This window comes from Oncorhynchus kisutch, linkage group LG9 (assembly GCF_002021735.2).
Source record: "Oncorhynchus kisutch isolate 150728-3 linkage group LG9, Okis_V2, whole genome shotgun sequence".
NCBI classification, from domain to species: domain Eukaryota; kingdom Metazoa; phylum Chordata; class Actinopteri; order Salmoniformes; family Salmonidae; genus Oncorhynchus; species Oncorhynchus kisutch.
The window spans coordinates 26,765,021-26,780,933 of record NC_034182.2 but is presented as its reverse complement, the minus strand read 5'-3'; the positions used below and the strand labels follow the sequence as shown (position 1 = coordinate 26,780,933).

General features: G+C 41.3%; 1 protein-coding gene across 1 annotated transcript; it reads right to left on the bottom strand.

Moving 5' to 3' along the window:
* Window positions 1-74: 74 nt before the first annotated feature.
* Window positions 75-13,425, bottom strand: LOC109879320 (claudin-7-A). The gene is made up of 4 exons (XM_020471494.2): window positions 12,761-13,425; window positions 10,234-10,398; window positions 3,547-3,631; window positions 75-2,212 (listed from the first exon to the last, which is right to left on the bottom strand). Exons 1-4 carry the CDS (start codon window positions 12,981-12,983, stop codon window positions 2,038-2,040), a joined length of 648 nt encoding a protein of 215 aa, XP_020327083.1. The 5' UTR covers window positions 12,984-13,425; the 3' UTR covers window positions 75-2,037.
* Window positions 13,426-15,913: the final 2,488 nt, after the last annotated feature.

The window sequence follows — 15,913 nt, the reverse complement described above, 5'->3', positions numbered from 1 at the left end:
CGTACTTCTAAACAGCCAAATACGAGCCCCCATGTCGAACCAAATATGACAAAGAACACACATCACCCGTTGTATAATATTCCAGTTGTGTATTTTATTATCAGAGATGTTCCATATTGGGATATGACAGTTATAACATTGCATTTGAACTGTTGTTATGAGAAAACAAGAACCATTGGATGAACTTTCAATAAAAGAAAAATGGTCTAGATATACAAATTGTAGAAGAACATGTATTATGTAGTAAGCTACATGGCCATTTATTAAAATAAACATTTCTAGAAACATTGGACATCTTACAACCATAGAAATAGAATTACTATTTAGTAATCTGGTTACTATTACTATCTAATAATTGTATTTCTATGCTTACAACATCACCTAATACAAAAGCACCCACGGTTAAAATTCCGCTGAGCATCTTCTCAGTCAAAGGCAGGATGGTTGAGCTTTCTCAGTGATCACAAATATCAAACATAAAATATTATTGATGCTGTCTAAAGCTAAAAGCAAAAACACAAGACTGTACTGGAGACACAAGGCTACACTAGCACTTGGGAATGGTACTACCATATTCTGCTACATTTAAAACACAAACAGAGGCTACAATCAGAGCTCAACACTAGCATACTATATAGAATGCATTCCAAACATATTGCTCCGCCCTAAGTAGAATACTAGTGTGGACATCAGAACAGAGCAAGACTTCATACAGAGTAATTACCAAATGGTCAAACACATAAATAAAAACCTGTTTGATGATAATAATATATATTGTGTATTTCAGTAATAAAAACAAACAAACACTCCTTAGTAATAGTCAAGGCACCTGTTAAGAGTGACTGTGGTGAAAGATATTTTATAATGGGATAGAGTATATTGCAGGCCTGTATGAAAAGCCCTCTCCCTTTTGGAGTGCAGTGGGGAATTGCTTGGGGGTTTCACCATAGTGTATGCAGTCACTCACAACTAGTGTGACGTCAACACTTGGCTTGAACGTTGAACGCCCTTGGTGACAGTCATGTCGACAGAAAACTCCATTGTAAAAGAACTGGTGGCGCGCTAGTCCCTTTTGCTATTATACATACATAGCTATCCCCTGAGTATGCCAAAAGTATGCCCTTAGCACCACACAGAGTTTAATTTATTACCTTCAATTACAATGGAAATGCTAAATTAAATGCACAGTGTTTCTTACAGGGGGGTGAGAGTGTTTGCCATGATGCTGCATCTTGGCTGTAATACGAGAAGTGTGTGTGTGTGTGTGTGTGTGTGTGTGTGTGTGTGTGTGTGTGTGTGTGTGTGTGTGTGTGTGTGTGTGTGTGTGTGTGTGTGTGTGTGTGTGTGTGTGTGTGTGTGTGTGTGTGTGTGTGTGTGTGTGTGTGTGTGTGTGCGTGTGTGTGTGTGTGTGTAATACGAGAACATACACCCTAAGACATGGTCTGTTAATATAAGGCGCTTCCAATAACCAATTACAGTGTATTTGTGAGGTCCACTCATAAACTCATAAACAATTGTGGAATGTTGGGAGGGGGTGAGAGACGTCACTCAAAAACAAACTACTGCATGATAGAGTCTTGTTGGGGTGGGGGTCGGGCGGTCTCCTCTGTAAAACTATATTCACATCCAGTAATTCTTTCTTTTTTTGTCATCCTGTCATATTATCCCGATATGCCCCCCAAATGCAAACTTCATGGGCAACATTTACGCTGTCCAAAAGAGCACAGATCTGTGCAAATTTCTTTTACAGTAAATCTCATTATAATCTGGCAGCTGGTTTAATTTGAAACTCATGCGTTACTCTTTATGCATTGCTCAGTTTACTAAACTCTAGTTAAATAACCGCATCCTTAATACACATTGTTGAAGAAAAGTTTCAGATGAAATCACGGTGCCAGAATATAATGAAGTTTACGGTATTTCTTGTACATATCTGTGCTCTTTTGCGCCACAAAAATGTCACCCCATAAGTACAACAGACTAGTCAGGTTCGACTCTGTAACCTCTGTTATTCCGGTTACGGGCAGTAGAGGGCACTCACACATACTCCTTGGTGCTGCTGGGGGGAGAGCGGGCGCTCACGCCACTCATGGCGGGGTATTTGGGCACCGGCTTTTTACTCCTGGGGCAGGAAGATGCCAGCATGGCTCCCCCCAGCACATCCAGGAAAGAACCTCCCCAAGCAATGAAGATGGCTGCTCCAAATTCAAACCTGTGAGTGGGATGAGGGAGAGAAGAGTGAGACATGGTTTTAAAGCAGTGTTCTTACATTCTTCGGTAACACTTTACACCTTAAATTGCCCCTATAGCCTTACAATAATAAAACATAGTTTTGTCCATTATCGCCCTTACGAAAAAAGATAGCAGTCATAGTGCAGTATAACTGCTGTTAAAGTGCAGTTTAACTGCAGTATGCTGCAATTACAGCGCCCGAAATACCAGTTGACTGCAGTTACTACACTTTACTGCAGTTTAAAAACTGCAATCTTTTTTTGTAAGGCTGCAAACAGGTTAATGTAGCCCTAAAAAGATATTCAGAAATTATGTAGGCAGCCAGGGCTGTCTCAGCCTCCAGTATTTATGCTGCAATAGTTTATGTGTCGGGGGGCTAGGGTCAGTCTGTTATATCTGGAGTATTTCTCCTGTCTTATCCGGTGTCCTGTTTGAATTTAAGTATGCTCTCTCTAATTCTCTTTCTTTCTTTCTTTCTTTCTTTCTTTCTTTCTTTCTTTCTTTCTTTCTTTCTTTCTTTCTTTCTTTCTTTCTTTCTTTCTTTTTCTTTCTTTCTTTCTTTCTTTCTTTCTTTCTTTCTTTCTTTCTTTCTTTCTTTCTTTCTTTCTTTCTTTCTTTCTTTCTTTCTTTCTTTCTTTTCTCTCTTTCTTTCTTTCTTTCTTTCTTTCTTTCTTTCTTTCTTTCTTTCTTTCTTTCTTTCTTTCTTTCTTTCTTTCTTTCTTTCTTTCTTTCTTTCTTTCTTTCTGAGGACCTGAGCCATAGGACCATGCCTCAGGACTACCTGGCCTGATGACTCCTTGCTGTCCCCAGTCCACCTGGTCGTGCTGCTGTTTCCAGATTCAACTGTTCTGCCTGCGGCTATGGAACACTGACCTGTTCACCGGACGTGCTACCATGTCCCAGACCTGCTGTTTTCAACTCTCTAGAAACAGCAAGAGCGGTAGAGATACTCTGAATGATCAGCTATGAAAAGCCAACTGACATTTACTCCTGAGGTGCTGACCTGTTGCACCCTCTACAACCACTGTGATTATTATTATTTGACCCTGCTGGTCATCTATGAACATTTGAACATCTTGGCCTTGTTCTGTTATAATCTCCAATCGGCACAGCCAGAAGAGGACTGGCCACCCCTCATAGCCTGGTTCCTCTCTAGGTTTCTTCCTAAACTCCGGCCTTTCTAGGGAGTTTTTCCTAGCCACCGTGCTTCTACACCTGCATTGCTTGCTGTTTGGGGTTTTAGGCTGGGATTCTGTACAGCACTTTGTGACATCAGCTGATGTAAGAAGGGCTTTATAAATACATTTGACTTACTTGGTGTTGACAGGAGTATAAGGGTTATAGAAGGCCCGGATGACATTGTGAGCGAACCACGAACAGGCCACTACTGCACACAGAGCTGAATGAGAAAGAAAAAACATTCACATACAAAAAAAGAGGGATCAGACGGATCAGCATTGTTTTACGTCAGACGGTGTCACTCCTAAGTGACGCTCATCCCTCAACCAATCAGTCTTGTAGGATGTGTAACTCATATTAACATTTTAATATTCCAGAGCATCCACCATTCAAATATGAAAACATATTTCCTAATTTATGATGTCACTGCGCTTTCATTGATCCTCTATGAAATAGGCAGAATAGCTAGCTAAATTATCAATTGCAATGGGAGAAAAAACTAAATGGTGGCTACCTCCTAGTAAAATGATGTGCAAGCACGTTAGCCGCAAGTGCCTTGATCAGCTGCTTAACGTTAGCTGACTCTACCTTACTGACATAATCGGATTTGTAGACATGCTGCCTCAAAAGTAAGAGGGAATGTTATCTGATTCTGGGCACAGACAGAAAAGGTAGCGCATCTGTCTGGTGGAAGCATTCAGCATTGAGTGTGCAGCACAAGGTAGCTGGTTGGTTAGCAGCATCCCATTATTAGTTTTATATGAAGTGACTGGCTCAGCTAGCAAGCTAATGTTGGACAAATTTAACCTCTATTGGCTAGGGGGCAGAATATTCACTTTTGGATAAATAGCGTGCCCAATTTCAACTTCCTGCTACTCATGCCAAGAATATAATATAACATATGCATATCATTCATATATTTGGATAGAAAACACGCTGAAGTTTCTAAAACTGTTTGAGTCATGTCTGTGAGTATAACAGAACTTATGTAGCATGCAAAACCCCAAGGACTAACTGTTCAGAATTTGTTTTTCTTCTCTCTTTTCCCTGACTTGTTATTGCCAAGGGATATTTCTTAGGAACCTGTTCTCAGTTCCTACCTCTTCCACTGGATGTCACCAGTCTTTGGAATTTGGTTGAGGTTATTCCTTTGTGCAATGAAGAAGTAGGCCATCTAGGAACTGGGTACACTTTTGTGAGTTGCGCAAGACGTGAAAAGTGGTGCTGGTTTGTTTTCATTCCTGTATTGAACACAGATTGCCCCGTCTACAATTTGATCGATTATTAACGTTTAAAAATACCTAAAGTTGTAGTACAAAAGTAGTTTGAAATATTTTGGCAAAGTTCATAGGCAACTTTTGAAATATTTTGTAGTGACGTTGCGTTTTTTGTAAGTTGTTTTTTTCTGGATCAAACGCGCTTTATAAATGGACATTTTGGATATATATGGATGGAATTAATCGAACAAAAGGACCAATTGTGATGTTTATGGGACATATTGGAGTGCCAACAAAAGAAGCTCGTCAAAGGTAATGAATGTTTTATATTTTATTTCAGCGTTTTGTGTAGCGCCTGCAGGGTTGAAATATGCTAACTCCTTTGTTTACTGCTGATGCAGATGGTGCAGGCTATCAGATAATAGCTTCTTATGCTTTCGCCGAAAAGCATTTTTAAAATCTGACATGTTGGCTAGATTCACAATGAGTGTAGTTTTAATTGAGTATCTTACATGTGTGATTTAATGAAAGTTTGAATTGTATAGTATTTTATTTGAATCTGGCGCTCTGCATTTTCCCTGGCAATTGGCCAGTTGAGACATTTGCATCCCGCCTATCCCTAACTCAAGCTAGCTTTCGTGCACAGTATTTTGACTTTCAGATGAAAAGCGTACCCAAAGTAAACTGCCTGTTACTCAGGCCCAGAAGCTAGGATATGCATTGGTGGATTTGGATAGAAAACACTCCAAAGTTTCTAAAACTGTTAAAATTAGTTCCTAGGGCTTCCACTATATGTCAACAGTCTTTAGAAAGAGTTTCAGGCTGGTTTTTGGAAAAATTAGCCAGAAATTGAAGTTTTTCTTGGTGGCTCCCATTTTGGCTGTAGTGTTTCCAAGCGTGTGGAAGAGAGCGTGTTCTTTGGTATTTTTCTCCGGTAAAGACAATAACGATTCAACGTCTTAAATTGTATCGTTTATTTATGTATAAGGATACCTAAGGTTTGATTATAAACGTTGTTTGACTTGTTTGGAAAAGTTTATTAGTAATGTTCGGGATTCATTTTGTATGCATTTTGATGGAAGGAATCTGGGTGGATTATTGACTGAAGTGCGCCAGCTAAACTGAGTTTTTATGGATATAAAGAAGGACATTATCGAACAAAAGGACCATTTGTGATGTAACTGGGACCGTTTGGAGTGCCAACAGAAGAAGATCATCAAAGGTAAGGCATTTTAATCCCACACAGTTATACATAAAGAGATCAATGATCAATTCAAACTATTTTACTCTGCGCTATACACCTCTGAATCCCCTCAAGACCCTTTGCTGATTGATTCCTTCTTTAATGGCTTGAATATGCCTTCAATTGATACAGACTCCCATGACTGTCTAGAAGAAGAATTTACACCTGAGGAGATTGCAACAGTAGTATCCACAATGAAAAGTGGTAAATCACAGAGTTCGGACGGTTTTCCAACCAAATTTTACAGGACGTTTTCTGGTCTGCTTTGCCCATTCTTGTCTCGATTATTTACAAGCTGAATCTAGGCAAGAGTGAGCTTTTTCCTGTAAATAAGGCTGCTTTAAAGCGCTCTTTTACAAGTTTTCAGTTTAGGATTGTCCGGGATCAATTCACCTACTTGGGAGTTAAAGTGACAAGGAAATATTCAAATTTATTTCAGGAAAACTTTGTTACTCTAGCAGACAGTTTGAAATAATCTTTTACTTTTTGGAATTTGCTACCTTTTTCTCTTATCGGAAGGATTAATGTCATTAAAATGAATGTGTTGCCCAAATTTGTATATTTATTTCAATGTTTACCCATTTTTATTCCAAAATCTTTTTTAAATTCACTGGATCAAACATTTATGTATTTTATTTGGGATGGCAAGGTACCACGGATTGGTAGAAAACCTTTACAGAAGCCTAAAGCATTGGGGGGATTAGCTCTACCAAATTTTCAGACATACTATTGGGCTGCAAATTTCAGATCCCTTCTATTCTGGCTGCAGACTGATCCTACTGGCCCTTGACCACTCTGGGTCCAGATGGAGTCTGAATCATGTAAACCTGCTACACTTTCTTCTGTGTTGTGCTCGTCTCTCCCAGGGTCCCTAGGCAAAAGGTGTGTCAACCCAATTGTAAAGCAGTCTCTTAAAATTTGGAATCAGTTCCGTTTTGCCTTTAGCCTCCAAGGCTTTTCTCTATCAGGCCCAATCAATCAGAACATTGTATTTCCTCCATCTTTGAATGATGGGGCTTTTGCCATCTGGCACTCACTAGGCCTCTCCTAGCCCAATTATTATTTGATGATACATTTGCCTCTTTTGCTCAGCTACAGGAAAAGTTCAACCTCCGCCAATCCCACTTTTTCCGCTATCCCTAGACTAGGAACTTTGTCAGATCTAACACACCTGAATTTCCCCATAGGCCTGCGAATACAGCTATAGAGAGCATCTTTGAGCTGAACAAGCTTCCTAGGGGCGCAATTTCAGATGTATATGCAACCATTCATGACCTACAGAACCCTTCTTTGGTGCCTTTAAAGCCTCAATGGGAAAATTATTTGGGGGAGGAACTTGGGGAAGACACATGGGAATCTGTGCTGCACAGGGTGCATTCGTCCTCTTTTAGCACGAGACACAGCCTCATTCAATTCAAGGTGTATCCACTGGTCCGGGGCCAAACTTGGAAGAATATTCTCTGATTTTAATCCTACCTGTGTCAGATGTAAAATGGAACCAGGCACACTATTGCATATGTTTTGGGGCTGTCATAAACTGTCAGGTTTCTGGGAATTCATATTTAAATGTTTCTCTGATATATATGACACTGTTATAGATATGTCTCCCCTTACAGCCCTTTTTGGAGTACTGCCCATAGGTACCCCCCTGTCAAGAATCCAGTTGGACACTGTTGCTTATACAACTCTTTTAGCTAGACGGCTAATACTACAGAACTGGAAGATGGCAGCTCCCCAATCTTATAAATATTGGTTGAGAGATGTGTTGTGCTCTCTGAGTTGAATATATTATTTATATCGCTTTGTGTTGTCTTGTGTGTGTAAAACTTAATAAACAGAGTTTTCAAAAAAAGGTAAGACATTTTTTATATTGCTATTTCTGACTTTCGTGCCGCACCTGCCTGGTTGAAATATGTTTTTCATGTGTTTGTATGCTGGGCGCTGTCCCCAGATAATCGCATGGTTTGCTTTCGCCGTAAAGCCTTTTTTGAAATTTGACACCGCGGCTGGATTAAAAAGATGTTAAGTTATATTTTGATGTATTACACTTTAGATTTTATGAATAGTGTAATAATAGTGTAGTTTGAATTTTGCGCTCTGCAATTTCACTGGATGTTGGCCACACAGAACCAATAGAATAGGTAAACTTATGTACTATGGGGATAGTAGATGGACATAGGTTAGTGCTTTTGCTGTTTGTTAGGCCTACTCATCTTGTTGGCTGATGAAAAGTAAATGTGGACAGTTCTTCTAACATCTTGAATATGCTCCTCGGAATGAGATAAGAAGGAAATGCGCAGTTGCGTCCCTGATGTGTCTGTCTTCACTTGTAGCCTACTTCGAAGCTAAGATGCCTGTGAAATGGACCCGATCACGCGACGGGCATTGGCTAATAAGAATTGAGATCTCTGAGAGAGCCATGTGAGTCAGAGGTGCTTAGGAGAACAGCGATTAGCAGCCGGGAGAAGGGAATTAAAATTATTATATTCAGCCCAAGGGCAAAACGGCCACACAAGGATGCTGCCGTGAAATTCAAGGCTTGGTGAGAATATTATCAAGTGCTTGTCAAATTGTGAATGAGAGACTGATGAAGTGTGTGCAGCCTGTGCAAGAAACAAAGCAGAGCTCATGCCTTTTATGAGACTTTTTTTCAAATCATCATTAGAGTCACATCATGCAGCCTTGGAATGTACAGTATGAAAAATCAAAACACATAGCCCAACGTTTGAATCACAACTAAAGGTGCATAAATAAATAACTATTTAGAGAACCTATTTCTTTGTTACCCGCTCAATATAGAATAGCCACATGTGCACACTCCCTCTGAAATCATTTGGAGAAAATATCCTTTCTATTTTATTCAGCTTTTTTCAATTGTGTTCTTCATACTATTTTGCCACAGAATTCTAAGCCAATCTTGTCTGCTAAATGAACTAGTGTATCCCACAGCCATATGGCAGAGCCAGATCAGGGCCTAACATAACGTCAGAGTATGCTATTCTGTTCTTCTGAAATAGACTACATTTTCTTCATATCATGTTTCTTTAGAACTGTCTAAAATAAATAATGGTTTTATTGTGACTATATGTAGGCTATATTAAATTGATTTATTATACTTAATGTTAATGTAGACATTCCAAAGGTCTGCATCAGTGGTTTATAGGCTATGCGTGGAAGCCAGGAGATGCTAAACGTGTTTATGTTAATTAACAGGCAATTACCATGAGACCGGCAGCTATTGGCTTGACAATCAACGGCTGACAAAATGTCATGACTGCAACAGCCCTATTATTGACAGAGTTGTTGTTTTAGCTTAGATTAATTGAGACGGTTTTGAGGCATAAATGGGGTTCAGCAGACAATGTTACCTAGGTAATGGTATGATAGCCCATTGTAGCCGGACTACTTTCGAGCTATCCCATTACGCTTTGCGAGATACGAGACAGATCAGTGCAGGAGGAATTGAAGCACTATCGGACAATGGCAGATCAGTACATTCAGGTAGCATCAATACGTATTTGAGAGAGGGGAGCCAAACACTTCTCAAGAAGTCAATGGGCGGCTAGCTATTAAATCCCCCCCCCCCCCAACCATACTGCCATTGTCCTATAAGAGTTTTCACATGATCTAAGATCGCATGCTAGTTTGTTCATTATAATCTAAATGGCAAAACTGATTCTAGATCAGCACTCCTACTCTGAGACACTTTAGACCTGTAAAATTGCAGGTAGTCTAGTACATATTTTTTTCTACTCTGAGACCGATTAGCTTTTTACTGGCATTGTTCTATGAGAGTTTCTAATGACCTCTTATATAACAGTAACAATCTGTATCCCAAATGACACCTTATTCCCTATATAGTTCCCTACATTTGACCACCAGTGACATTTGACTAGTGAAAAGGAGTGCACTAAATAGGGAATAGTGTCAGAGTAATAGCCACAGTCAGTAAAACGTGCCCATTCTCTCCCTCTTTGATCTCCAGGGGAACCTAGGTAGATGAGTGGGACTTTTATTGTGCAACATTTCGACCCGAAGGCCTTCGCCAGGTTTAGATGAGTGGGAGAGCAGCTGGTGGCCAGACAGAGGAACAAACCCCTCATTTATAATGGTGACCAACTGACTGTGGTGATTCTCTTGATCTCTTTCTATAGCTCCTGGTATGGACCAGAATGATCAAGTGATCTAATGAGCATGGATTTCAGACCAGTTTAGATTTTTTTTTTTTTACAAAAGTAGGGCCCTGAGATTTTCATGACCGGGTCATTTAATAATGTGGGGAAAACTCTGGACCCTAAGAAATAACATGTTTGTGGGGATTCTCCTGATCTCTCTCTCTCTTTCTCTCCCTCCCTCTCTCACCTCCAATCAGTAGGATGATGCCTCCAGTCATGGCGGTCCGAGACTTGCGCACTTTGTTGTTCCCTCCGCAGGTGGTACACTTCATGCCCATAGTGGCCACGCCCAGCCCAGCGATGGATACGATGATGCCAACGATCATCAGGGCACGGGTGGCCTGGAGAGCACCTAAGACACACACACACAAACACCAGGGAGGGGAGCGAGAGAGGGATAAGGGAGAGGAGGGAAAGGAGTAGCAAGATAGTGAGAGAATGAGGGAGGGTGTGTGTGTGTGAGAGAGAGAGAGAGAGATATGGTACAGTTATAGAACGATATTGTATAGAAAGCTTTCATTTATAGGCATGGGGGATATATTGCAAATGTCAATTAATAAACTTTAGTTTTTTATCAGCAAGTAAGCAAAGGTTGTGAACAAATATAAAATATGCATTATCAACACAATCCAACCCCAACCGTGGATCATATACAGTATGGTGTTCACAAAGTATTGGATTTAAAAAAGTGACTGTATAAACACAGCTCAATGGATCACTGGGGTTTAATGTGCGCTGACAGGATACTTTAATGTGTGTTTTTCCTGGATGAGAAACCCTGAGATACACCCTCCCTCTCCCTCCCCCTCTCTGTCTCTCTCTCTCTCTCTTTCATGCTCTCTCTCTTCCATCTGCTTTTGTTGAGAGGAAGGGGGCAGTGAAAGCTACTGTCAGGACACCCTAATCTGTCACCTCCCTCCTAAAACTGACAGAGGGTGGGAGACAGAGAGGGAGAGTACCTCCTTGGTCCACCCTGAACCAGTCTGTGCCAGTCCAGGCCATCCCTGAGCTCACAAACACAACCCTCCATCCATGAGAAAGGGAGGGAGGGAAGGAGAGAGGGGGAGAGTACCTTTCTTTTACTTTTAGATGGGTGTGTATTGATGTGAATTGTTAGATGCTACTGCACTTTTGGGGCTAGGAACACAAGCATTTTTGCTACACCCACAATAACATCTGCTAAATATGTGTATGTGACCAATAAAATAGGATTTGAGGATGGGGGTGGGAGAGAAGGCAACTGTAGGTGGGGAGGAGAGGGAGGAGAGAGGGAGGCAGAGAGGGGAAGAGGGTTATGAGGAGAGAGGAAGGAAGAAATACTCATCTTCTGCTGTACTTTAAACACACAATGAGGGTCCTTTCACCAGCATGCAAATTGGGGCTACCATGGAATATCACCCCATCACCTCTGTACCCCACCCCCTGTACCGTTCCAATAACCCCCAAACCTGCCCTCTGTCAGCAGGTGCAGTTACAACAAGTTAACCCCCCCCCCCCCTCAAGTGTTCTGAATCTGAACAAGCCTCTCTGTTCAATGAAACCCCTCACACCAACAACAATGACCAGAGAAACCAACAGGAGTAGATGGGGAATTATATCAAATCACACCCTGGTTCTCGTCATCATGGCGCCCTAAGGGTTTGGGGCGAACCAAAGTGGGAGGAGGAGGTCAAATTCCTGTACAGGGTACTGTGCTGCTGTCGCCATGGCTACTCCTGTGTTCTGTATTCTTCTGGTTGTTTACCGTTAGGTCGTTAGGACCAAGTCGTCTCTGGCATCTGGAGCCCCAGCCAGCCCCCAGTACCCTCTCTATGCCAGGGAACAGTGGGTGATGAATGGGCAGGGGCCTGCTTAGGGGGTGGAGTGGCCCAGCCATGTGAGAATATACAGCAGAGAGGGGTGGAGGTGGGTGGGGAGGTTGGTGAGAGGGTGCCAGAAGTTAACAATATCCCACTGTATGTTAACACGAAGGGTGCTACTAAAGGATAACCATGAGGGCCAATGACTGACTAACACCTCTGAGCCAACACCTTTATCAGCGGCACCAATGTGCTGTATTGAGGATGCACTACACCATAAAGGGGAGTGTGGGGAACCTCAGCTGACCGTCTCAGGTGTCTGCTCACCTGTATCACCTGTCAATCAATACTATTTACTGGTACAACATGAGACTTCCTGACACAAGTGAAGTCACCAACTTCCCAGAAATCCTCCTTTGATAATTAGTAGTAATAGTGGATATACAACAAAGTGCTGCACAGGATGCACATATAGTCAGACATTGGAAGAAAAAATAAGCATGGCATACATTTTAGATTTTGTTTAAACTGGCAATCTGCAGTTGCTACTTCCCTTTTTGGAATTTATAAATTCATGATATGTACCCATTGATTCTTGAAGACTATAACTTATAACTGCCTCATGAGCTTACTTCAACTGTCCTACCCCATCAGAACCCAAAATATAACATCGTTTTACTCCAGTAATGTAAACAAAGAAAACCTAAACAAACACGGTATAACCTTGAAACATGCTTAAAACCATAATGTTGATATCATGGATGGTCAGTCCTTTGTATCCATAGCTCTGTCTATGAATTTGAGAGTGGGTGTATCTCTCCAGCCACATCGATCAGCTTTTTACCAAAACAGGGGCCGGGATCGCTTTCTTATTGTTTCAACTTCTGATTGCCACTTTAAAGCATCTATACTTACTGTCGAGCTGCAGGATCGAGTCGTATATTTTACATTGGAGCTGCCCTGTGCTCTGAAAAGCGCAAGACATCCATAATCCTTGGTACATGGCAACCGCCGTTATGATGTTGTCTCCTATGTACGCAGACATCTTCCACTGTGGCAGAATAGTCCCCACGATCAGTGCAATAACACCGACGAGTGACAGGGCGAATCCTAAAAGTTGAATTCCCGAGTTTGCCATCTTGAATTTTTCTAAATAAATACGTTTCTGTTGGCGAAAAAACGAAGAATCCTTTGGGTGCGTGTGTCCAAAGGCTACGGTTATCTTGCTGCCCACCCTTTCTCACTACACCTGCTGTCGTTATCCTTCCAATTAGGTCTATCTACCTATGTTTCTTTTACGCGGCAGAATAGCGGAATCAAGTAAACAAAATCTCTGAGTTGTGAAAAGGTTTTGCTTGACTATCTCCTTTCCACCTGTTTTCTGTTATAGTTCGAGTCGCGCCTTGAATACTGTATTAGTGAGAGTGCGGGCGGAATATTTAAATTCTGGATGGTGTGCGCGCGAGAGGTGTCCGGTGCCCGGTCTCTTCTCGCATCCCCTCCTCCGGTGGCAGTTACCGTTATGTCACGCCCATTGATTTGGCTACTCCTGCACTCCGAGGAAGTTGTTCCTCAAGCTCTAGCGGTTCGGTAGTCTGTACTGTAAAAACCACGGTACAGTTCATATCGGGCTGACCTCCCCCAGTGGGTTCATCTTTTACCTTCAACAGTTGTCCAGCTGACAGTAATTGACCTTTTCTTAGAACTTGTTTAACAGTTAGTGATGCCTCTCCTTGTAGTCATAGACGTGCATTTGTTTAAAGAGAGATGGCATTATAGGCCTTGTTAATAACATTATAAAGGCTTATATGTGCTTATAACAAGTTAGACATCAGTGTACGTGAATGCTTTAAGTAAAACGTTACCAAAATATCCACCTGATTCTTTATAATACGTTAGTCTTGTGTTGAATCATATTGCATTGTTCAGTTCAGTAGGTAAACCTGGTTTGTTATGTAATTTAAACACAGGATACACCTCATTAGAATATTATCAATCTTTAATAAAATATTTTTGTCGGAATAATATTTTTTATTGTCTAGACTTTAGAAAAGCGAGCAATTACTAATTATACCGAATAACAATCACATTCCTTTCAATCTTTCACCCAGATTTTAGCAGCGATATAGAGAAGCATTTTTAGTTTCTTTAAAAAAATAGCCTCCATTAAAGCAGGTATGCTTACATATGCAGAAAAATACTTGGTTTAAATGTAATCTGGTACCTTATGATAATATCATGATATTTGTGTATTAATTATAATGCCAGGGTATGTGCCTGTATTGATGATGTGTGTTATGATCCCATGTGCTGTGTTGTAAATTGGATGTAATATCCTAGGCATGTTAGTGACACCGTCATTAAAATGACAATTGGACAGGTAAAGTCGTATGCTTAGATGACCTAAGCAGACAAATGGACATATTTTTTAAACACAGAATTAGGCATAATGATTATGGTTCTAGATTGCAGGAAACAGCTGTTTCAGGTGTTTGAAGAAATGCAAAATTCCAGTCAATTTAGTACACTTAATTGGACAATTCCAATTCTCTTCAATGAGGAACATTTGGAATTGGGTTTACTTTCTGAATTGACTTCAATTGAAATGGAAGCGACTCCAACCCTGGTGGGGCCAGTTGGAATCTGATGGTTTTCAGCATTTTTTCTAAAGGAATCATCTAATCTTTTGCGGACAAATTTGTCTCGATTTGAATCAATTGCAAACACATTTGAGTTCATATTTGATATATTTTGTCATTGGCTACAGTAAAGGAATCATTGCCAATTCTGTTTGGCACTACTTGTTAGAGTAGGCCTATAGTTGAATCAACTGACCCCAAATCTGATCCCTTACCCATCTAGTCCACATATTAATGATCTCCCTACAGTATTTCATTTGCATAATTCAGCAGACGCTCTTATCCAGAGCAAGTTACAATTGTGAGAGCATACATTTTCATACTAGTTCCCCGTGGGATTCGAATCCACAACCCTGGCAGTGCTAGTGCCATGCTCTACCAACTGAGCTACACGGGACTACTCCCAGAGCTGTCATGCTGGCTGAATCAATCAATCATCCAATGAGCACTTCACTTCACTTCCTGGTTGTGATTGGGCAGTAATCGTAGAACAATGACCGCCATTGTCCCAAGAGCAACATGACTGGCGCCACAGTGTGTGTGACTTCACACAGCTAGGAAACCCCGATCCACAGCCGGACACTGGGAGGAAGCTATGATCATAGACTCTCGGGAGGAAATCATATCTGCAGTGCCAGAATACTAAGATTTTTGCAAGCCACCAGTGGATTAAAGGTAAACGAATACATACTTAGAGCTTGATGGGTGTTTCTCACAGAGCATGGTAGGCTACAGGATGTCCCAAGGGCAGTGCTGAGTCCCCTCCCCAATCACCCCTCCTCCGTCCCTTGAATCTCCACCCTGCCCTCCCCTCCTCCACCAGCACCCTTCATCTCCCCACCCTGCAGCCAGTAGCCCTGTTTATACCTGGCTCTAACATGCATCCTTTGTCCTGATCTTCTCCACATTCTGATTGTTTTCAGACAGGTGTAGACGACTAAAAGATGAGTTGTGATCTGCATGTGATCAGATCTTCCCGACCACCTAAGCCAGTAGGCACCCCTTGTGTCTGGATATCTTACAAGTGCAGAGACATATGGACAGTGAAACCATTCAATCATCATTATCCCATCTTCTTAAATCATTGACAGGTTACACCATTGACTTATGGCATCAACATTTGACTTAAAATTTATAAATAAATATTGTAGCTGTCAAATAATTTCCCTAGCCTAAGGGAGTCACAAGGAAATCTGGTCACAATGCAGACACAGTGGACAGATATGAGACACATTTTAATACCATGTATTGACATATTTCATCAAATGTGGGCACAATCAGAATGTGGACAAGATCAGGACAAAGGACCCATGTTAGTGCCACGTATAAACTATGCTAGTGCTCAGCCTCTTCCTAGCTAGGCCCAGAGCCTTGATGCTGGGCTCAGAGGACCAACAAATGGCCCATTGTCACTGGGGAGAAGGTCCCT

Coding starts and splice junctions, on each gene's coding strand:
- LOC109879320 (XM_020471494.2), bottom strand. CDS start 12,983: ATGGCAAACTCGGGAATTCAACTTTTAGGATTCGCCCTGTCACTCGTC. Junction 10,399..12,760: donor CTCGATCCTGCAGCTCGACA/GTAAGTATAGAT, acceptor TGTGTGTCTTAG/GTGCTCTCCAGGCCACCCGT. Junction 2,213..3,546: donor TATACTCCTGTCAACACCAA/GTAAGTCAAATG, acceptor TCCCACTCACAG/GTTTGAATTTGGAGCAGCCA.